The sequence below is a fragment of the Amblyomma americanum genome, chromosome 4 (genome assembly GCF_052857255.1).
Source record: "Amblyomma americanum isolate KBUSLIRL-KWMA chromosome 4, ASM5285725v1, whole genome shotgun sequence".
Lineage (NCBI taxonomy): Eukaryota > Metazoa > Arthropoda > Arachnida > Ixodida > Ixodidae > Amblyomma > Amblyomma americanum.
This window is the reverse complement of record NC_135500.1, coordinates 58,950,471-58,974,863: the sequence shown is the minus strand read 5'-3', so window position 1 is coordinate 58,974,863 and position 24,393 is coordinate 58,950,471. Positions and strand designations below refer to the sequence as shown.

Genomic DNA, 24,393 nt, shown 5'->3' with positions numbered 1-24,393 from the left:
CGTGACTCACCGTTCACTTCAAAGGGACACGGCGCCGCTCTCGCGTGCATACACACTGCCGCCTCGCAGTTTCTTCCTTCCTAAAGGAGACAGTTATAGGGTTGTGCACTCCCTTTAATTTCACCCCCCCTACCCCCCCCCCCCCGACCTTCCCCATTAAGAGAATCTCAATCTCCCTATGGATGAAGCAAGTCTGCCGGGACCGTCTACGCCGCCGGGATGGTCTCGTAGACGTCGGGCTGAGTGTAATCCTCCGGTTTTCTGATTAAAATATGATTTAATGGATGCGTGCCTAGTGCGAGCACCCCATCCCGCGCCACTGCTCGCTTCGTCGTCTTCTACGTATAAATACCACTCCTGGCGCAATGCTGCAGCGGTTAAGTGATTAAGTGATGTGCCACTGCCGCCGAAAGTGGATGTTTTAAACACATCAACCGGTGGGGCTAGTGTGACTTGTGTTGGGTTTTTTGAGACGGTAAAAGTAACCTCTCCCGATGAGTCGTTGATTTAATTGCCACCTGCTACGGTGGGCAGTTGTGATGACCTCCCAAGGTTGCCTGGCTTATGTGGTAGGTGGGCCACCTGCTTTCCCGTTCACAACAAGGTAGCCAACGACGACGACACCGCCGTCGACGCCGGATTTTATGTAGAAACCGTAACCTTAAACTCGTATAGACGCCTAATTTGTGTGGCATGTTTTCTTCTCCACAATGATGCGGAAGACACTGCTACGCATGAATCGCCATGTGGTATTCTCCCACGACCGCTAAATAACTCATAATCGAATTTTATCTTTCATGCTTTCTGGGTTTTGGTTTCAACAGCCGAACGATGGCTGTGACGTCAATGAGTGCTTTTGTGTCACGTGAAGCATGGAAAACTTCCATATAAGTGCTGCATCATTGTTTTAATTTACTGCAGTACTGAAGGCAGCCTTCTTCAACAGCCGGAATGAGAACGAATGTGTAAGCAGCGATTATACTCCATGTTTTCATGTCTCACGTGACCTGGAAGCACACGTTGACGACGCATTCCTGATTCGTCTGTTGGAACCGAAACCGAAACAGCACGAGAAATAAATGATATTATAAGTAACTGAGTGGTCTCAGGAAGATACCAAGTGGTAATCCATCTATAAGTGTGCCTTATGTATCATTAAAAACAAGAAAACTCGCAACCAAAAGTTCAATGGCTCTACTCCTATAACACTACTGCGTTAAATTTATGTAGCCTGGGTGCATTTCTGCCCACCTCACATCGACAGCGTGAACACTCGTTTCCTTTTTTTTTACAGGATAATCTACTTTGCATCGACATCAGCAGCATCCAGTCATTCATCACGATTTTTGTTTGAGTTTTGTTTTGCCCTTATGATTTAAATGTTTTAGTTTTACAGAGCATTTTTTTAGAGGAGCGGCCAATAGATCTTTATTTAATACATACTGCAGATTCTTGGGTATAAGAAGAGAGGCATTCGAATAGACAGAAACATTAGTTAAATCATGATCAAGCAAGGACCAATTTATACATTTTTAATCACACTGTGTATCTGTCTGAAAACCATCGTTCGAGTCGAGTATTGTCGCAGGAAAACAGAAAAAATTTAAACCCATCTGTTTGAGCGTAGTAAGGTGTCAGTGAATCAGGATGATGACGTCTTGTGTGCCGTGTTTTTCCTACCGTTTTATAAGGTGACTGGTTCATTTCAAGCTTATTGTCATAAACGACAGAAAAGGATTCAAGCCTAGGTGGTTTTCGGCGTGATTCAATGCAGGTTTATAAATTTCTGTGATAAATTTAGTGTAGGAATCGAGTCTTGATAGTTTCTTAAATATGAACTTAACTGCCTTTTTTGTATTCTTTCGAGGCACTTGATGCTGGACTTAGTGTTAGAACAAAAAACAAAGGCAGTAATTTCGTTGGTTTCGTATTTATTCCAGTCGCTTTCAGACGTTTAAAAATCAGAAAGAAGAGTAACAATGGAAATACGACTCTAACAAGGTAACTTATAGTTTAAAGTTGAAACAAATACTTCTCCCTGCTTTAGTTAACTGCATGATTGCTATTTTATAGCCATCCTCATCGTCACCTGTACTCAAGTTATATACACTGCAAGTCAATGGTGTCTTCCGTTCCATTGAAGCCTCCCTATCAATGTCAAGTTCCTATTCTGACTAGCATTTCCAGTGGTCAAAGTCTAGCCTGCAGCAGCTCGGTCTAGTGCTTTAAACAACGCCCTTGGTGGATCAGTGCTCAGTGCGCGTGTCGCAAGCTGCATGCGCAGCGTTTTGTTCATTACACAACAGCCTCTCAGGCTTGAAGGAGGGAGCGGGTCAGTGCTGGTCGGTTGACCTTGGAGGTCTCCGTCTTTGGTAGGGATTTCAAAAAGAAGACGCCACCGTAGAGGTGCTTGTGGACGGCTAGGTTACCTGCAAAAAAAAAGAAGCGAACAATTGGTCTCATAGCAGACACGGCGCCACCAATACCTCGTATTCTCAACTGCAGCCCATCCGTCGGCGGCTCACTGCCCCAGAAGCACTCCAATGAGCATGGTCATAATTAACCTTCACTTCACTTCTGGGCAAAGGCTTCTGTTAAGGGCGGTCACTTATTCTTGATTTGGTTTGACTACTCGACTTCCGCCTAAGCTTTCCATTGCATGCGGCTTTTGGTTTCCACGAATGCCTTTCCCTGCTTTTGTATGGTCTGTGTCATTATAATAAACTGGTTATCTATGCGCATTGTATTACCAGTCTGAAGTTATTTTATATTTATTTATTTTTGTGCGAGAAAATGTGCTCGATTAGGTTTATTTTTTTATTCCTTCACGATGCTCTGTTCAAGTCGTGGTGTTGAACTTATCGTTAAGGTAAGAAGTTGGGCTAGTTGGTACGCATTCATGGTTAACGAGCGCGAAAACGACGAAGACGAAGAGAAGAAGACGACAACACGACACAAACTCTCACTCGTAACTGAACATTTATTGGGAAAAAACAGCAATGTGTACACAAACAGGCGAAAAAACAAAGACGCAAGAGACAAAGGTTCAATGACGCAGCACCAGGAACCTTAATCAGGAACGAAATACACGCGCATCAAGAGATATAAAGCAATGCAGCGAAAATCGGCACGAAAGAAAACACGAGACAAAATCAATTGTCATCAATGAAAGCTATTTTATGGCTTATTATGGTGACTGAAGGGGTGCTAATGCACGTGTCTATTGATTTTGGGATGTAATTCGCTTCCTTTAGCGCGCGTGTGAGTTGAGTATGGTGTGTAAAAAGAACAGTACTGTAATCAAATGTTGGGGCCCATCGCTAGCGTTTTCTTAGCAGGTCACATTCCCGGCAGTGGTCAGACAGGTTAGAGCGGTCTTGGTTCAAGGAATTTTTATGCTCCATAAAAGGCGTATGTTTAAGCAACATCCTGTCTGACCGTTTGAAGCACGGCCGCAGGTAGTCGGAATTTTGTACACTACATTTTTACAGCATTCAGCATATTTGTTGACGTGTTTAAGGGCACATACTTTACTAATGGGATGTGTGTTGCGTCCCCCAGTTTTTGCACGGCCGCGCACAGACGGCAAAGTTTGGCTGGGGCGGAGAATACGACGTCAACATCATAGCTTCCACCTACATTTTCCAGCCAATGTGAAGTTCTATGAATATACGGGATGACAGCAACCTTTCTTTTTTCCCGCTTGTGCCCACTGCTGGGTGTGCGGGACCTGATAGAACTTGCTAGCCTCTCACACAGACATGAGAGGGCCGCTTCAGGGAACCACGATGCTCTCTGCCTAGCTACCTGTTCCTGAAAATGTTTTTGAGCATTGTGCAGACATTTTACGAGAGCCGATCTCAGAGAAGAAACGGCTACAACGTGTTTAAAAGGTTTTGACTGCGCAGAAGAGTAATTCATAAATGGATTAGAACTTCTGGGCGCGTAACGCCAGCAGACATGATAAAGCAAATGTGCAAGCTCAGATCTATAAACTGAAGCTTTTGCTGTTTTGGAAGTTCGAAAGTGAAGGACAGACAAGAGCTATTTTCTTTAAGGACATTTAGAATATCACCAACGCGCCTATTTCAGTAGTCTATTTTTGTGAATACCTGAAAGTCGTCAACATACTTAAGTATACAAAGCTGAAGGTCACTGAGGTTCGCCTCTACATTTCTGTCAATACGGCCCGGAAAGATATCGCAAAGAGTGGGTGCTACAGAAGAGCCAATACATACACCAGAACTCTGGAAGTAGAAGTTGTTGCACCAACCCAGAAAGGTTGACCGCAGATAAAAAGACAGTAATTCAACTAAGTATGCAATCAACGTGCCACAATTTGATCTGAATTATATTTCATCATTGTCTTCAACGATGCAGCGCCGGACGCATTACAGCAGAGCAGGGCATCGTGTGGGAGAGAATAAAATACACCTTCAATGTCTATGCTAAAGGCGGGACATCCACCAGGGTTTTGATCCTTTAGGAATTGCACAACGTGCTCTGAATTCCGCTCAAGAAAGGGGTCATTCAATTGCAGCGAGGAAACCTGCCGCCGAAGGTAGCTGGACACGGATTGCTGTTCAGAGACGAAGACGCGAAAAGGCATTTCAGATTTATGAGTCTTAATCGTAAAAGAAATTTGCGAATGAGCACCTTTTGACTTGCAAACGGCACGCGAAAACGAGAGCACTCTTAAGTCTTTTAACAAGTCTACGGCACGTTTTCAGGCTGGACAGACACAGCCTTGAAATGTTTGCTAACAGCAGTGCAGGCATTATAACAAATAACCTTCTTTGTCAGAACTGATTACTCGGAGATTGTTGGAAACAAGGTGGTTAATGATGGGTCCCAACCGTTTAGAATTTTGGGGCGTACCTTCGACCCGGCGCAAAACGCAGACTCCGCGACACACTTATCTCTTTTTCCATCTGGCACCAAACGGGTGACATTTCTGGCCATGACAACCGTATCCAGGTCAGAAAGAGAAGGATCTAAGGAATATTTCGGGCCTTTTTTGAGGACGTTGTTTCGTGTTTTCGTCTTCTTTTCGTATTCTTGGCTCTCTTTAACCATGAACTTATTGTTAATTTTCTACTGATCTCTGGCAGCTCTAAGCAACCTTAGATGCCCTTCAGGCCATAAAGTTTGGGCTATGGAGGGAATTACTGGAAAGCTCATTCGGATATCTACTCTCCTTTTCAGAGCTGAGCTTCGGCTAAGATTGTTTTAGTGCCAACTCAATGTGCTCCAACTTCGCCGGATTTTTATTATCATGGAGGAAAAACGCTAAGGCGCCCGTGTGCTGTGCGATGTCAGTGCACGTTAAAGATTCTCAGGTGGTCGAAATTATTCCGGAGCCCTCCACTACGCCACCTCTCTCTTCCTTTCTTCTTTCACTCCCTCCCTTATCCCTTCCCTTACGGCGCGGTTCAGGTGTCCAACGATATATGAGACAGATACTGCGCCATTTTCCTTTCCACAAAAACCAATTATTATTATTATTGCTCACTTCTCTCCCGATGTCTGCATATGCATGTGCAACCATAACATCGCCGTCGCTCTCTTATCACACAGTTATGCCCTCAATAGCAAATACAAGAAACAGTTTGCGTAGTCGTTTCTTTTTCTCTGCATTTTTCAAGCTTCCCAATCGGAATAGACCATTAGGACGTTTAGGCGGGCTAGTTGGTTATGAAGCACCACAAAGTGACTAGCGCTCACAGAGTAGGAGAACCATTAGCCCCTGTGTTCCATCTCTTTCTTCTTCCTACTGTGTGTGTCTTACTTCCCGCTGTTCATGTTAAAACAAAAAGGACAGACAGTTCCGCATTATGTACTTGATAGAAGCATTCGAGCAACTTGGAATAGCGGATGCTCTGCAAGAATGGCCGCTTTATTTAAACTTTTAATATACTTCCCAGGCACTAGCACCTAGGTATACCCTTCAATTTTTTTTACGTGAACGCGCAAGCGTCGACTGCGCAGTCGAAAAGCGCCATATTACAGTGCACAGCAGCGATATGTGCGAGAATACGCGCGTGCGCAAAATGAACAGACTAGTGAAAGTGTCCTCTACTAAGCTGTTTCCGATTACGGAACCAACCCCAATTCCTTTTGAGTCTGTTGTCGCATTCTGTATTGTTTCCTGCAACCTGAGAAGAGATTAGAAAAGGAAACGTACGTGGCACCGCCTTCTTTTGTGTAGCAAAGATCTAAGAATTAAGCCAAATAATGCGATTAAATATCGTTCCTACCGCGCTACCACGTAGAGTTTTATTTCTAACAAATGACAGCATTAATAAAAAAATTTGCCCTCGATTATGCTTCTCTGTAATGCGATTTTCGAACGTAGCTGCTGAGGTGCTGGAACCGTAGGCGACACCATACAGACCCAGAGCCGATCACAGGCGACTCTGGGTTTCGAGTTGGGCAGCGAACACCGTTCCGCCGTCGATGAGCCTTGGCTAGGGCGAAAAGACAGCGCGCACTACACGTGGTCGAAGTTATTGAAGCGAACGCATTGCATATATCATTAGCATAAAAGCCGGCGTCCGCCGCTTATGGAACTAAATTTCAGAAGATGTCTGAATGCCGGTGTACGATGTGACACCACACGCAAGCGAACATGTAATGATTCCGGAAAAGTACCGTACTAGGACCTATGAAAGTCGTGACTCGTAGTCAAGTCATGAATCAGTCTATAAAATTTGTACAAAGTGTGCGTAGTTATAGACATGGATCAATCATCCAGCAGCGCAGCATGACTCGGAACTGCACGCGCTAATCTTCTCACTGCCGCCGTTCCCTCCTTCTCCGCATTCATCCTCGCGTTCTCTTGGCCATAGTCGGAGAGAGCCGGCTACACTCGGCCCAAGCTCCATCCATAGTTCCCAACCACCTCAGAGTGGCGCCGCGAGCAATGCATACCTTATCGATGATGTCATCCGAACAGACAACTGCATGCGCTACTCTTCGCACTGCCGCCGCACTGAGACCCAAGATATTAAACTTATTTCTTGAAATACGGCGGAGTGCATGAAGCACTCTGGCACGGGTCGGCCTGGTATTGCACACTGGCTCCGGGATCGGCGCGGGGCATCCTAGCGCCCGTCTTATCTTTCCATATTTGCTCTCCTATCTTTTAACTCTCCTACTATCGGCCAGTGGCTGCGATTGTGGCTCGGCTTGAGCCAGTCGGCAGGCCCGTGCACTTTCCATTTCATTCTTCCTGTCAGCAGCAGCACTGCCGCCGTTCTTCACCGCTTTCCTCCTCGCGCTCTCTTGGCTATCGCCGTAGCCGGAGAGAGCCGGAAGCACTCGGCCCAAGCTCCATAGTTGCCAACCGCCTCAGAATGGCGCCGCGAGCAATGCATGCCTTATCGGTGACGTCATCGCCGAACAGACCCTTCCCACTGCCGCCGATGCCCCCTTCTCCGCTGTCCTCTGTCGATAAGCTGCTGTGGATAAGCTGCTGTCGAGCTAAGTTGCTGTCGATAAGGTCACTGCGGCGCTGCTTCATTCCTCGCTAAAACTGCCCACCCGCGACGAGACGGTCGCGAGCAGCACGCAGATAGAGGAAGCGCGAAGGACCAGAGCATGGTGGGTCAAAGTGCCGCGGCGGCGTCGTGCCCGATCAAAGGCTCGTAATTCCGCCCCTAGAACAAGAGTGCGGCGCTGTCGTCGCGCAGTCAAAATTCAGGTTGGGTTCCCTGAATGGTTTAAGTCTGTTGTTTTATCATATTTGGAGGCCCCACTGTCTAGTCTTTTCCTCGCATGCCGGCAAAGAAAAAACAGCCTGATTCTCACCGGATTTTTTAAGAGGCCTGAGCAGATGAGATGAACATAACATCGCCACCAGCACCAGAGAGCAGCAAACACTTACTCTGTGCTATTGATGCGGCAGAGCATGTTAGCAATGGTGGGTAGGCGGGAGGGATGGCTGGTGGGTAGCCAACTAACAACGACGCTGTGGTGAGGAGGTTGCAGGTGAGTGATGCCTCTGGAGGGTATCCGGCTTTATGATAGCATCTTTGAATTCGATTGCGCCGTGCCTTTTCGTTCGGCTGGCGTATGGGCGTCAAATGCGTGGAAGCCTTGAGGAGGGTTGGGGTAAGTGGGTTAGCGGCGGGTGGAGCTTATGGAGGGTGAAGGTGGGCGCAGATTAAAAGGTTAATCACGGATAATGGAGGGTGGTTGGGTGGGCTGCCTCTTAGCTGGGAGGAAGGTGCAGTGGAGAGGAGGGCTTGGTTGGGTGGGGCTTCTGTAAAGTACAGGTATCGCTTTATAAGGCTAGAGAGAGAAAAACGCTGTTTGCATTGTAACACTAGTGCTGCATTCACGGTAAAACATTGGACACAAAAAAGCACATGCGGCGACAACACTCGCATGGCATGATTGCATGGCGTGTAAGGGCGTTTTTTGTGAACCTGTTTCTCTTCCAGCACATGCGATTTGTACGCACAGACGCGTCCTGCATGCGAGTCTACTCTATGAGCAGCAGAAGCCTCAAAACTAAGCATCCTCCCCATTGCAAACGCCGCTTCCGGGCTGACTGTCGTGCCCTACCTAGCTAGCGTGTAATTGCCTTACAGGGCATGTAATGCGAAGGCAAGATACCCGCTGGTCCTTCAGGGTAACGGAGTGGATTGTAAGAGAAGGCAAGCGTAGCACGGGGAGGCAGAAAGTTAGGTGGGTGGATGATATTAAGAAGTTTGCCGGAATACGCTGAATGCAGCTGGCAATATACTGGGTTCCTGAACAACAGCGCAACAAGACAAGGGACTAGGAAACGAGCAGGCACACACAGTTCTGAACCAACCAAATATGAGCCAGCAAGCCCAAATTTAACGCTAGTTAAGGACAGGGTTATTTGGTGGGCGTAGTCAGGCTGATGATGATTGTTATAAATTGGTGAGGGCTGAACTGCCGCATGGAGCACTCACGTTCCACAGTGGCCTTGATGCTCTCGGCGAGCTGCTGGCGGTCACGCCTGCTGCCTTCTTCCGTGAGTACGACGGCAGCTGCGGGCGCCTCACCCAACTCGTTGTGCGGTAGGCCCACCACGGTTACCTCGGCAATTTCTGCTCCGTATTCGTGAAGCAGCAGCTCTTCAACTTCGGCTGGAGCGAACTGGGTGGACATGCATTTAATCATCTGCTTCAGTCGGTCAACTATGTACAACCGCCCGTCTTCGTCGTAGTAGCCAGCATCACCTGCATAGAGTCGTGGGTCGTTCGTATCATATATCTATGCTATGAAAGCGATTGCTCAAGAAAAGCTTTCCTGCTCACCGTGACTTCTGTAGCGCTGTATGCGATACGGCTCGCACGGTGAAAGAAAATATTGTTCAAGCATAGCGTTTTTTTTTCTATATATTTCGCTCTCCATAATACTAAAAAAACTGCAAGCAGCTAATCGTCATCAGATCGCAAGGAGACAACATTAAAACTGCACAGACCATAAAAGCAGTTTCAAATAACATTAGCATTCTGTATATGGGAAAGTACGATGTTCCAGAAACGGACCATGCGATAAAAATGATTACTCATTTTATAAGTCACTACATTTCCTTGACAGATAATTTAGCAAAAAATTGTCAATTCTCAATAAGAATTTTGTCTTTGAAACACAGCTTCATAGTGCGGGATTTAAAAGGTCGAAATCGGCAGTGAGTCCAGCCGCAAGTCATAATGCAGCACTCCTTGTTTGAACTTCATATCAGAAGCTCCCTGAAGTGTTTTAACAGTTATAAATCACAACTCTGAAAACACTTCAGGGAGCTCCTGGTATGAAGTTCAAACAAGGTGTGCATGAGTCATGCGTAGACTTTCTTGTGCTAAGAAGCACAGATATTTTCCCTCATTAGAGCATCTTCCTACGCGCAATAGGCAATGATAGTGTAGTTTAGAGTCTCCTATTTACTCAATAAAAACATAATTTAAGCTGTTTTAGTTTGAATGGTTTTGCAATATTCTTGTTGGGGAGGATCTACAATGCAAAAACTTCCTACCTTTATGCAGTCATGAAATATTTTGTGAAATGCAGTCTCCTGGGAGACGGCGTCCCCGAGGTACTCAGAGCGGTAAGGGATACAGCTGTCACATCGGATATGACTTAGGACATCGTGCGCTTCAGTCAGACATGTCACCGGAGGACAAATGCGTACTCTACGCAGACAAACGGCACCAAAACAACTTAACCAAACTATTGGCGACATGCTTGCCATTTAAGTCGGAGCAAAGCACAAGACCAGGGAAGTCATTCTGGCCTACGCTGTCTTCGCCTACAACACCGCAGTGCAGGAGACCACCAAGATGACAGCGCCTAGGCTACTCCACCGGAAGGACGCAAAGACGACGCTCGGCTCTACGCTGCTAAACGTTAGCGAAGAACACAACGGCGACGTCACCGCATACCTTCACCGTACAGAGAAAGCCCGACGGCTTGTCTGGCTACGCATCAGACCAGCAACGCAGTGACGCCAAACGCTATTACCTACGAAGACGCGACGCGGAATACAAACCAGGTGAAGGAGTCTGGGTTTTAACGCCGTTTCGCCGCCGTGGATTTAGTGAAGACTTGCGGCGCTACCTTGGCTCATACAACGTTATTCTTCATCAAGCATCTGAAGCAGAATTATATGACTGAAACTGAATGTTTCTTAGTTCAGCTGGAGTAAAAACATAATAAGCAAAAATCTTTGCACTCTTAGGCTCCATGATAGCATTTCTAAGGATACCAAGAGTAGGTGCTGTCATAACATTTAACGGCTGTAACATATATACCATGAGCCAAGGTTCTAGAGCCCTTTGGGCTAACCTGAGGCAGTGAAATTCTTTGCCTGCTGAGGGAAGTTCACCGCCAACAAGTTTTTCTGCTGACCGAGCAGCAGAGCAAGCAAAAAAAAAAGGCCAGGAAGCTTTCTGAAGAAACGCAAATGATTCCATGTTCTTCGACTCTATTTTATGTAAGCATGTGAGAGCATACTAAACTATGATTAGGCATGTGGAATTATTTGTTTTGGTTTTATAAACAGAGACAACGCCAAAAGTTCCCTTATGTCTAGTCCTCAAAGAAAAAAAGGCAAAAAATTTGTGCTCAAATTGTTTTAGATAGTTTTGGTTGAGTCAAAATCGCAGAAATCAACGATAAAAATTATATCAACAGTGAAGCGCCATCTCTATTGGTTTTGAGAAAAGTGTACTTAGACATGCCCTAAAATACATGGGAAGGATAGGGCTTACTCTTTCCCCGTGAGCGTCTCCCATGTTTTTCAAGTTTCTTTCGGTTACCACATTATGCTCACGGATGTGCGATAGAGCATATTTCCATTTTAAGTGCTTAATTTCGCTATCTTTAGTTTTTCGTTTAAGCATCGGGTCAGCGCTTATTTAAGAGGAGAGAGTGGTTTGGGTGTGGGGGGGGGGCGGTGATGGCGCGACTGTTATTATTGTTTATTTGTTCTTGTCCATTTCAAAGCGGCTGGCACGCGTTTTTTCACTTCGTTTGTAATGCGAGATGCCATCAGATTTATATCCAGTGACCGCAGTCATGCGCATATGATTCCATCTTTACCGAGATCGTAGTGGTTACTTTGTGCGCCGTATATCGAAACGTATTTTCAACTTTAAACTGAGCGCGATCGAGAATGGTGCTAATTCTCTTTTTCGACAATAGACGAACACGTTGATGCAAACGCTGCACCAATTTGTTTAAGCATTGTGGGAGCAGCTATAGGCCCAAAAGAGAGTTCGCTTGCCGCGTCCATCTATCTGTTCGTCTGTGGTTCACAGCGTTGTCACCACCACGTGAAAACATCTTCGTAAAGTACACCAGGAACGGTACACTGCGAATTATATACCTCTGCATAGTGTATGGGAAATATTTCATGGTTTAAAATACGCGTAAAAGGGCAAACTGATGACGAAATAGCACAATGACAAGCGCCTGTCAAGCTTGCGTCTCATGTTCTTCCGTTTCTTCTTACGCAATTTTTCACACTTGTATTGTAATCAACTTGCATAACTTTTTGCCCTTCAAAGCAAAATATTGCAAGTCGTACGCTTTAAATGAAATGAGACGCTCATCATAGGGCAGCAGGAGCATTTGGCGCTTATTGTTGGAAATATGCCGTCCACTTGACACACTCTGCTAGAAAATTTTATTCCCCTTACCAGGCTGGTCTCACAAGACAGGCAAAATTTCATACTTATTTTACTTCTCCCCGTGGTAGCAACATCGGTGTTGAGGTACAAAAATACAAACAAGTGATGAGGACTCGCCTACTCTCGCTGCGTCTCATCTTGGGCCAGATACTCTCAGTAACAGAATTGTCATGACGCGATAAACCTGAATGTTTCATAACTGTTGAAAGCGACGTAGTTTTACCTACCAACCATCCCAGTCGTATCTGCAGGCGGCAGCCGCAGATGAGTACCAGCAGATGACGAGGAGTGCAAGAAAACCTTTAAGAGCGAGCTGTTCGTCCACCTGACTGTTTGAAAATGGAAGCAGCTGCGTCGATATGAAGCGCAGCTTCGCGTGTGAGCAATCACGAGTCACTGAAGTTTTTACGCATGGCAGAGCGGTGGAGCGTTGTCACATATATTAAGGAGCCTAAATTAAATTTTAAAGGATAGAGGTGTGAAGAAGACGACGTGGATTAAACGAAGAATAAAAAAGAGGAAGAAGAAGCATTCGGTGAGGTGGAGAAAGATGATTGGTGGAGAAGCATACGGTGACGTGGAGAGAGATGATTGGTGCAGAAGAGAAGAAGACGACGACCAGGCTTACGTGGACTAACACCGATGCTATAAAAGGGCGAGTGAGAGCGAGGCACTGGGGGGGAACAGCAGAGAAGCGAAGGCTCCGGGGGCTAAGAGACACATCGGCTGGAAGAGAGCGACGCCGGCTACTGCTCCGGTGAGCTCGCGTTTACGGCATCGCATCGTGGACCTCCTGCCGTGCCTGAGCCCGTTCCGGGGAGTCAACGGAGGACGCTACCACCTGCTACGGCCAGGGGCGTCTCCAGCGCTATTGCCACCCATCCGGGTGGTGCGCCCAACGCCAACACCGGCATCACCTCCACGGGCGCTTGGACCGGGACCTTATACGACTCAGCCAGCGACGCCGCCAGCAACGCCAGCCCAAGCACGCTGAACGCCGCCTAGACACCGGCTATGGGATCGATACAACGCCGCAGCCGCACCGAACCAACCGTGAGCACGAATGCCGACCGCTAATAGTAGAACGCTAGTAGTAGACGCTGGTAGCAGTGTGCCCGGGTCGTGTGTATTTATAGTCTTTGTGCTTTGTGTTAGTTTTATTAGTTTTGTGTTCTAGTGTGTGTGCCACGTAGGGTTATTAAATGTGCGTTTGTGTGGGTACACTCGTCGCGTAGTCCATTCTTTCCGTCCGAGTGTTCTTCGGGGAGATCCGTGACAAGCGTATTCGAGAGCTTAATTCTAGCACAGTTTCCTGTACATCTCCGTTTTATCTTCCCAACACCGTTGTCTGAAACGTGTTGCGAGCCAGACGAAAATCACTGCTTCGCGAAGAATGAGTTCGTTGCATTTCATGGCCACTGCTCCTATCTTTGTGCTGCACGGCGTCTATACGTTCGTGCACGTGGCGCATTTTATAATTATTTTGGAAGCGCCTAGCGTTTTCACACAGTCGGTGAAGCCAGCTGCATTTGAATTCTTGCAACACAGAATGCCTAGGCGAATTCGTGTGCAAAAAAAGAGAATTACTTTTCCAAAACAAGAAATAAACATCGACGTCGCGAAGTTCTTGTTGTTGTTGCCTCCCGCTTCCTCCTCTTATGTGGTGAAATGTTTCACTAAAGAAAACCGTAGCTGAGCTTTTGCTGCGATAAGAGCTCGGCATCAATGCAATTAATAAAATAATTAGCTTGCCTTTCCGCTAGCGTGAAAAATCCGCGGCGTTTTGCTGAAACAGGGGGTTCTAAATGTGCCACACACGTTTTCACATTATTCTCCACAGTAGAACATAATGCGTGTAACATGGTTATTACCGAAATGACTCATACTCGAAGGTCAGTAAAAATCAACTTTAACAAGTTTCCTCAAGTCTCACAACAGGGCAAGAGAGCAAAACTGAGACGGTTCAAGTCCACTGGTCTGATTGAAGACCCTGCATGTATGCTTTCATGTTGGCATGCTGCCAGAAATATTAACCAATTTATCTGAGGACCATTTTTTGCCTCGCGGAAGTTGCGTTTCATGCAATCACAACTCCAAAACTGTTAATGAACCAGTGAAAAAAATACTGGATAGGTGGTAACACAGGTTGAAAATTAAGCGCATGGGAAGTGACATGAATCGTACGTTTAATGATTTCTGTAAGCACGCTATTTCAAATTTAGTAGGCAGCACTGATGACAGTTCGAACTAGCACAGAGCGTTTCTCTGAACAAATTATCTGCTTGACCAGTGACGCACATAGTATTCTTAATCATTTCTGTGTGCATGTTATTTATAATTCAATCCATAGCATTGGTAGCAGTTCTAACTAGCACAGACAGTTATTGTAACCTCTTTTTGAAATTTTTTCCTCTCTTACCAAAGCTGGCTACTTGCCTTCACTTCTGTATATGCTTTTGTTAATTCTTGCCTTTATGATGCCAAGACATGGTATATTTGCTGCCATCGCTATTGGTTTGTTCGCGCGACCAAACTACATTTTACTCTTTCTCTAAGCGTAAAAATAAAAATTGCGAATAATGAGCCTAGAGAAGGCAAAATTATTCAACTCCTTATTTTTGTACCCATCATTAGATTCAGTTGCAGAAGAAATCGAAAGGTTCATGCCATCAACTGCGTACCTGACTTCAAATACCCTTCCTTGTCGTAGAGCTCGGCACTTTCTTTGGGCCTCTTGTAGTAACTCTTGACCGCAGATGGACTGCGGTAGCAGATCTCTCCTGCTTGATGTGGTCCTAGTTTCTGACCGGTGACCACATCTACCACCTAGAATTTGACAAAAAATGGCATCACAGAGAAGAGCTTTGTATGTGCAAGACAATTCCTGAAAACCACCAAGCAGCTTCCAGCAAAGGTTTCAAATGCGTTCAATTTTTTTTATATGCATAGCCAATGCCCACGTACGTACGCGTAAAAGCATATTTCGTATGGCTGGCCGGTACAGTCAATACTAAATGTAACCAGTCGAAACTTATCGCGGCGGGAATGCGTCTATGGCGGGACGGTGATGGTGCTGTCGCCAGTCCCGATCAAGTGTAAGGACAACATACGTAAGGTGAACTTGGCGACATCTCTATCTTCTGGGTAACATTAAATATCCACATAGCATAAAAAGCGGTGTAGGAAACGTGGTTTCTTTTGACATAGGAGAGGAGGAGGGGGGGGGGCTTTAATGGAACAGGAGAGGTCTGTCTGGTTGTCTGCCTGGCATGCTACTCAAGTTTGGCATAGATGTTATGAATAAATACCGCTGGCTATGCGCGGTTTCGTCGTTCGGCACTGAAATATATCTGCGAGCAGTGGATACTCAGCAGAGGGGTAATGTACGATGCTTTCTGGGGGCGTTGGAAGCGGCTTGCGCCAGAGTGTAGTACACAGGGATCACTGGGAAAACCCCTGTCCTGTATTAACCACCATCTGCTTGACGATGACTATAGCTGCTGGGTGCTTTTGGGTATCCTGAGAATAACCTTGCGCCACCTAAGTCGGCAGTAAGTACGAAGAGGCAAGTTTAGACTCCACTTTTTTTGCCTCACATTCCTGTCTATTTCCCAGGCTCATGCTCGTCCTAAAAAGTCAGCAAAGGCACTGGGTCACTAGCAATACTTTTTCTTTTGTACCGCTACCGCTCTGACCCCTCCAACACCAGTGGCCCCGAAGTTTATGCTAGTCTTGTACACTCCCTCTTGTACTGTCCTGTGGCTCCTCAGCCCCCTTTCTTCCTCCCTCTCTCATCACCAGTCCTCCCCAGGTTTACCTGGCTAGCTTCTTCTTGTGGAAAGAAGCAGCTCGTCTCGGTGTGGCAGCCGAAGCGCATTCTTAGTGCTGTTACTTGGAGCGCATTGTTAAGTATTTCTCAAAAAGTAGATGCCTGTTTCTGGAAATTTTAGCGTCGGCAAATATTGGCCACTATAAACCACAAAAGCAGCGATGCGGTAAAGCAAGGAACTTACAGGATGCACCAGTAGGATCATCTATGAAACTGAGCGTCGAATTTCTTCAAGACCTCTTGAAAATTAAAAATATTTGAAAAGCTACAGACCGCTTATATCCCTGGGCTTCTTGTGCGTGGCAACTGGCACCAGAGTTAGGTCAACGGAAGACTCGAAGCAGATATGGCGAGAAGAAAATTTTTGCAGGACAAAAAAAAAACGGATTTGTGTCAACAGCCGCCTTTAAGGTAAACCCGAAGGATCCAACACGCCGAGTTCATGGGAAAAACATAATACATAACTCTGTGGAAACAACAGCCGTCCTTCACACTTTGCACGAACAAGTTAACATATTTCGCACCAGAATTCGTGAAATATAAACGTGCGCGCAAAGCTCAGTCATTCTGAGTAAAGCCGAAATTTGGGCAAGTTGGTAAGCATTCATGGTGGGTGAACAGCAGTCTGCATGGGTAGCAAGAAAATATTTGTCAAAAACGAGCCAGACATGGAACAAAGTCTTTCTCTGTCATTGAATAATTAAAACAAAAATTATTCATATTGTCAAGTACAGAGATTAAGGCGTGACAAGTGAAGAGAGATGCTTCAGCTTTCTTCTGTTTGCCTACTATGTTGTGGCAGGAAACTACGAAGAATAATTATTTTATTGTCTTAGGACGTGAACCTGGAAAGCACAATGGCAACCCTGATAGGCAACAGAGATAATACTACAGCCTCTGCAATTTAGCCACTGTTAAAAAGCGGTGGAAGATGGGACACACGAAAGGAAGTACACACAACACAAGCGCTTACTCGCAACTGATTCTGTTCGAGGAACCGGCCCTTATCTCTTTTCCATTCCAGAATAACTTATAAGGACCGTTTTTCGAAGAAAAATCAGTTAGGAGTGATCGCTTGTTTGTGTGGTGTCACGTCTTCTATCGCTATCTAACAATGAAACAGTACAAACACGCTCAAATAGCAGCCTATGTCACAAAATTCGGCGCATTTTCGAAAAAATCCGTGGCTGCGCCTAAGCAATCGCGACCACGCGCGGTAAAGTAAAACAAAAAAAAAACAACGGGGAAGAACCCCCGGAGAGCGCGTAAACCGTGCGTGGGCTTTTCACTCAGCTCGCCGGCGGGGCGCCAAAGTATACATAGACACGCGCGGCGTCGATTCTTCTCGAATGTTGGAGAAGTTTTTGCTGGTTGTCGACAGAAAGGGGGTAACCTTGACCGCACCAAAGTGATACCCTCTCCCCTTCGCTACAGCACCGATGACTCAGCGTGCCGCGAATGACCTAGATTGTTCTAGAAGGTGGTTTCCGCGCTCGACCTATGTTAGTGCACTTTAGGTGCAAAGGTTCTGTTAAATTGCAGTCTCTCTCCATTGTTACTTTGCACGAGTTGCATTGTATTTGTAAATTACTTTGTATGTGCTCGTACAAGTGATTGTGAAATCTCTGTATCGTCTCTTAGCTGTATAAACTGTTTTGTTTTGTGAACCTTTGGCTCCGACCCATTCTCTGGCTTGCGACCGGCGAAAGCCGGGCACCAAACGACCAGCCCCCTTGTCACTTGGTAGCTGGTCTCCGGCCTAGCTTGCCACGCTCAGTCGAGGGCATCTCCTTTGTGACCGAGACCGCTACCCGCACACGCTCTAAGGGTGTCTGGTAGCGCACGCCAAAGTGCGCGAAGTGGTGACACCCCAATTAAATGCAACTTATGAGGCAGTCTGGTATGAAAATAGCAATTTCCTCTTGCTCGAAAGATACTGGAACCCACTGAAGAAACATAACTGGGCTGAGTAATGGTTCACTGGATATTAAATGGGAATTGGGGGTGTAGTGAAGAACTTAGAATGTTATTCGGGAAAGGGCAGTCCTGTCGAAATATTTACTGAAGTGGTCTCCTGGAAAAATCACGTTGACATATCTTTAAGGTGTCTGGTCCAGATGAGCGTTGTAATGTCGTCTTAGATACTGCCTAATGCTAGCATAAAACGACTGCGCATGCCTTACCTGCAAGTTTGACACATTCGACTCATTTGCGCTCTAAAAGCTCTTCAGTTGTCCAGTTATGCCATAATGGCTGGTAGTCAGATCACTGCTCTGCAGCACCTATCAACAGGTTAAATGCGTGAACCTGCTCTGGAATTTCTCCAAATAATTCCCGTGGAAGGATTTGCACTTTGCATATTTACCGTATAATCTATGAGGTGCCGTTTATCTTTCCTTTCTTCATTCGTCTGTCTGGAAACAGGCAGGAAACAATGCCCACCAACGATTCCCTGCTAAGCTCCTAAGCGAAGGGTAGGCTTCTTCTTTCGCCATAAAGGCGCGTTATGCCACGCCATCGATAAACAGCAGTGCACAAGAACGTACCTTGACCTCAACCATTGTTGCGGGTACGCCAACATCAGTTCCGGTGTGCGGTGTACCGGTTATCGGCTGACCAGTAACGATGCCACAAGATTCTGTCATGCCGTACAGATTCAATAGGTTCTGGATGCCGACAAAGGCCTTGCGGGCTGCCTCTGCCGTGGAAGTTGACAGCACACTTCCGCCCACGGCAATGCCCTTCAGGCTGGGTAGACCCCGGCCTGTACGCTGCATCTCTAGCAGCAGACCTTGCAGCTGGAGCGGGAACAGCAATGCCGCTGTGATCTGCGTAAAAGCGGAGATTCATACAATGAGCTATGTGGCGGATGACCCCGACTTACGAAAAACGCGCCTAAACGCGCATGAACTTGAACGTGAACACTGCAGTTAGAGCGTATGAAGAATTGGCAATTACATTTTTTTTTAAATTTTTCACTGCCGCACGCCCTTATTGATACGTGAACCCTAAGAATCTCTAATATAGGGCTGTAAGACGTAGCTTGACTGAATATCCAAAATAACGAGTCGAATATCTTCCTCTTCGACCCAATGAACGAATCAAATAGTGGGCATTTTAAATTGTTACCGAGGAGTTTATTAAGGTTGTGAAGTATTCACAAAGCTTCAGAATGACTTGAATAATATAAATTAGGGGGATATTCCGTGCTACGCATCGATCACACCACGGCGGGAATGCATGCGTAATGCTCAATGCTTTCACCAAATGCATACACAAGGACCGACACAACGAAGTTTGTCGCTAAAAAAAAATTCATAGACTTCTCAAATTTGGCGGACTGTAAGCACGCAGCGCTGACGTAGTGTGTGCGATATGTCTGCTTATAATAATGGACTCCCCTCAGCGGTTCGGCGCAAGCATTTTTTTTAATTCAGTTATTTTCCAAATATGTCACGGTCCCAGTTGAGGTCGGTCTGTCGGACGGAGGGATACCGGCATATTTATAGCCACTTTATGCACATGACGAGCTACCCAGACACGCAAAAACTTTCCACTCGAAGGGAGAAACGCGGACTCTACAAGCACGTGTGGCTGCGGTCCAGAGGGCGTGCGAGGGAGGCTACCAACTTGTGTTAGAACTAACAAAGAGCCCATGACAAAGAAAACCCGCTACGCGTTCTAAAAGCATGAAAAGCTGCACCCTTATCACGGAGCGTACGTTCAGTCATCTCGTGAGAACACTGTGCATTCATAAAGAATAAAATTGATCTCGTACGCTGTCTTTTATATAAATCCTTGCTTTCATTCTTTTGCTTTGCTGCATGAGAAATCAGAGCCAGTTTTTAGGAACGCTGTCCTAAATATTGTCACGCTTTTTGGAAGCTATGTAATACGTAGGCAAGTGCATTTTTTCATTAGCCCCTGTAATCTCAATGCCAGATAACAGGGGGTATTGGGGGAAATTGTTGCTGCAGCAATCGTTTGATCGCAAAAACCGTTCGAGCGTCTGTTGGTCCAGCTAACAAGCCTCGTGCTGTGGCAAAATCAAAATTCTGCCGTTCATCAAGGTGAGCCCACCATGTCGTCTCCGTGTAGACTCGCCTGACAGGAATGCTGTGAAGTTACTTGGACTGCCAGCTCCTCAGAGTAGGTAAACAAGATTTTCTTCGAAAGTGGTGAACTCGATACATACATGTTTCCCTCTGCAGTCTGGCAGACATGCATGCGCGCTAGAGACACCGCATCTTCAAGGGAAGCGTCAACATATTGCATAGCTTTGGCCAATAATATCACCAACACTGCCTGGATGGAAGTGTTTGAAAACGCCGTTTAAAACACGCAATCTCAGCATTAAAAAGTGCACAGGGGCTTATTGCTATGTATTGCTGGTCGTATATTATGCCAAGAGAACGGAGGAAGGCACAAATGTGCACAACGTTTATTACAAAACATTGAATTAAACTCTTTTCGACAAATATACAATTGTGTTGTCAGACAAGTAAACAAATTGTTAAAAATGCGTACGTAATTCAGTCCTACATAATATTTTCAGAAAAGTGATCAAAGCCGATAAAAAGCAAGTTCCAAAGCACACGAAAAGTTTTCGCGCCTCCGTTTGGTCACTGCCAGATTGTCGTCTATGTTTGCACAATATGCTTCTAGAACAGAAGAAGGCACAGCGGTATGTACTCATTATTACAAATAAGTTAATTATCTTTACAAGAAATACAATTGTTTTGTCAGATCGGTGAAAATCCTTTCTTAAAGCACAGAAGACAGTTTCAAAGAAGACGGCAAGTCTAGCAACTCCATTTAACGTGCCGCATTTTCAGCATTTACAGAATGGAGTACAGTGGAAGAGTAATGGTGCGTATTCGTAAACTATAAGCAGGTGGTAGTTTGCGTCTACATTACAATAAGGCGCTGTATTTTCTTTATGGAACCGATAAACCGCGCTTTAAGGTCCTAATCTGACTCCGAAAACGGGAACCGCCGTTCGAGCCTCTAGATTCACCAAGAAAAATCTAACAGTTTCTGAACCCGACTTGGCCAGAACTGTCGATGCCTCTAGGCGTGGACGATATGTGAAAGAAATGGCACAACGGTCGGTGCCAATTTAAAGAGACCAAGATAAATTGCAGCTACATACAGAGAGGCGCTGAAGAAAGGCGGAACTTCGAAGAGTTAAGAAATGAGTTTGTTGCGGATCTAAAAAATATTACCGACAACAACTCTGCTAAGACGCTAAATCAAATGAAGCAAATGGTGTAAAAAAGAATTACTCGGCATTTCCATCGGCACAAGTAGCATTGATCGCCTACTGAACCCGCGCGGCTGCTCCATAAAGTTAGTGACTCAGAGGCCGGTCGACAGTTATTTTTGTGTTCTACTTTGCGGTGTTTTTTGTCTTTGATATAGTGGCGTTGGAGACTCTATGCACGGTGCTCGACGCTTATCGTTGCCAGATGATCTCTGCAGAAATAAACAGTTTAATCCATTCGACTCATTTTTTGCCACACAACGCGAAAACACGTTGTCTTTGAAGCTTTCACCAATTACGTGGCCGCAGAAAGGTCTCACCCGTTCACAATCGTTGGCTTTATTTTGTACTGTACACAGGCCATAACAACACAGTGCGCTCACGTTGCATGACAAAGAACGAAGTAAAGGCTCTAAGGAAAAGCTTTCAGCGTGCCTTCTTTTTCAGTGAGTGAGCAGATGAGAACCACGGCCACTCGATGATAGCAGTTCTATCGAGCGGCCCCATTGGCACCAACCGCTGCCTCCACAATCTGGTAGAGCAACAGCGGGCTAACGGGGTCGCATTTTTTATTCTGGCACTGAGGCTTCAATTTTGGATTTCGACGAGGTTTGTCTGTATGTCTGAAATTTACATGACCTCGAACAAAATAATCGGAAATGTTTTACAGCCGCGAGTGAGTTTCAAACCCGGGGTGGCGAGAACACACCAGTTTTGCTGGTTACTGCATTTTACAACTGCAACACCGTCGCAGCCAGACATTCTGCGTCCTAAAATACAAGTCTCTTGCGCTGTGTTTTGGATATCATCCTCTTCACCAACTGCATCCATGCGCAACGGAAAACCGATGTGCTAGCGCTCCTAGTTGCGTTTGGCGAAACCACGCTAAATCGTCCGAAATTTGTTTTTCTGCCACTATTTACCTGTGCCATACGCTGTGCTTTTAACAAAGCTGTTAGAATTTCTTAGGTTGGCGGAAGGCATTAAACAACGTAACTGGTCTTCTGCAGAAGCTCTGATGTCATTTTTTGGAGATATTTGTACGCGTGGTGAGAGACCCTTTGCCGGGACTGACACATTAGCGGTTGTACGTTTTTTTTTTTTATGAGAGCCTGGAGACAAGAGTGTGTCCATGACTTTTCCGCGCCGTTTTCACAGACGCACCGACTTCGTCGTGCTTCACACCGTATGCAGCAGAAACATGGCGCAGAAACAACGCACGATATTCAAAGAAATCATCATGAACGGCTACCGAAAAATTTTTATTGAAAAAAACCATTCGGCTTCAAAAACACTACAACATGCGCCAAGAAATCAACGGACAAAGACGAACGCCACCACCAAATTACATCACTCTGCCTTACGTCGGAGGCGTCAGCGTAACCATCGCCCGAATCTTGAAAAAAAAGGGGGTCTCCAGGTGGCGCACAAGCCCACAAACACTGTTGCGCTTTGCCTACCTGTTCCCAAAGACCGGCCGCGGAGAGAAAAAAGCACAAGGCATTGTCTACAAAATATCTTGCGCCGTCGGCGACGCAAGCTACCTCGGCTAAACCAAAAATCTCAAAGAAAGAATTCGGCAACATAGAAACGACGTCTGCAACTTCGCAAGAGACGGCATTCCTGTAGCCGAATAATCAACTTCCAAGAAACTAGCATCCTCGCAACCGAGACAAATTTCCACAAAAGGCTCTTTCTCGAATCCTGGCACATCGATAACACCCCGAACAACATCAGCCGCACAAAACAAAACCTGCACCAAGTATATGCCAGGGACTTCGCTCTGCAGCTCAACGAAAAAAAAAAGTCGCCACTGACCGCCTCCCCACAGTGCGACAACGTGATTCACAGGCTAAACCCCCTCCCCCACGCCTTTTGCATCACAGCTTTCGATCCTTTGAACCCCTCCTCCCCTCTATACTTAAAAACGCTATCTACTGCCCTCAGTCACCCCTGATGAAGGAGCCGAGTCGGCTTCGCAACGTTGGGTTAAAATTAAAGTTTTTGTTTCGAGCCGTACAGTTTATATGTCTTCAAACCCAACCAGACAGGCAAATCTGTCAAAAGGCTTAGTTTTCATTCAAGAAGCAACCGCGGTCTGCGCTCCACGATTCGAGGAAAAGTACGAGGAGGAAAAAAAAAGAACGGCAGGCAAAGGGACAGCAGGAGACCCCACCCCACTGTTCTTTTCTTCCTCCCCCTTACCACCCTGCAACCGGCTGCCCGTGTAGCTCTTCAAAAAGAATTTTCCCTACCTATGCACCTGCTCACACCGTTGGCCCTTTACGTTACCGCCCCTCCCCTTTCTTCATCCGTTTGATGCTGTGTCTTGTTCTCGTAGCCTTTGTGGGATGAACGCTGCCAAAAATTGTCTGAAGGGTAGGGTGAAATTCAAGCAAGTTTTGGTTAAGACCGTTCCCAATTCTTGCTTATTTGTTTTAAAATCCGCGACAACAGCAATGACATACTGTCGTGTGTGTTATTATTATTCCCTAATTTTGCACTTAACGTCTTCTTCAACCAGCGGGGTGCCGATCGACGGTGAAGAGGTAGAAGATCGGCAGAACTCGCTCGTGAGCCCGGCCGCGACTCTTGGCCTGTCTCTGGCGCCTGCTACTGCGGTCCTGGTCCCCCTTCGTGCCTTCGACCCGCGTCGTCTGAACGACCCGTGACATTCTGGTGGAGGTGCCATCTTATGCAACGTCATCCCCTACCTCCCGCTTCGTAGAGTCCCATTCCCAGCCTGGGCCGCCTCCCCTCTGCTGAGGAGGACGAGATCTGTGGCAGCCGGCGACTTCAAAGACCCAGCCCCGAATTCGGCCTCTTGCCGCACATTACCACAAGGTCCGTGCCAGCACTGCACATGGCTCGATCCACCGTGAACCAGGCCCAGCAGACCGATTCTTCGCCCGCACCTGCTGTGGTTTACCTCCCCGTCGCTCCTAGTTCCGCTGTCGCGTTCCGTGGCGAATGTTCCGAAGACGTCGACGATTGGATTCAACAGTATGAACGCGTGGCCCGCCCCCAAGAGCTGGACTGCGGCACATTGCCTGCAGAACTTATATTTCTTTCTTGAGGTCACTGCCCTTCACTGGTACAAGAACCACGAGCACACCCTTACATCGTGGGATACC

General features: G+C 46.4%; 1 protein-coding gene across 1 annotated transcript; it reads right to left on the bottom strand.

Annotated features, from left to right (window-relative positions):
• Nucleotides 1–1,454: 1,454 nt before the first annotated feature.
• On the bottom strand, nt 1,455–19,497 carry LOC144129520 (luciferin 4-monooxygenase-like). Its single transcript, XM_077663676.1, has 5 exons — nt 19,492–19,497; nt 18,543–18,824; nt 14,849–14,993; nt 8,946–9,215; nt 1,455–2,429 (listed from the first exon to the last, which is right to left on the bottom strand). Exons 1-5 carry the CDS (start codon nt 19,495–19,497, stop codon nt 2,311–2,313), a joined length of 822 nt encoding a protein of 273 aa, XP_077519802.1. The 3' UTR covers nt 1,455–2,310.
• Between the last annotated feature and the right edge of the window lie 4,896 nt (nt 19,498–24,393).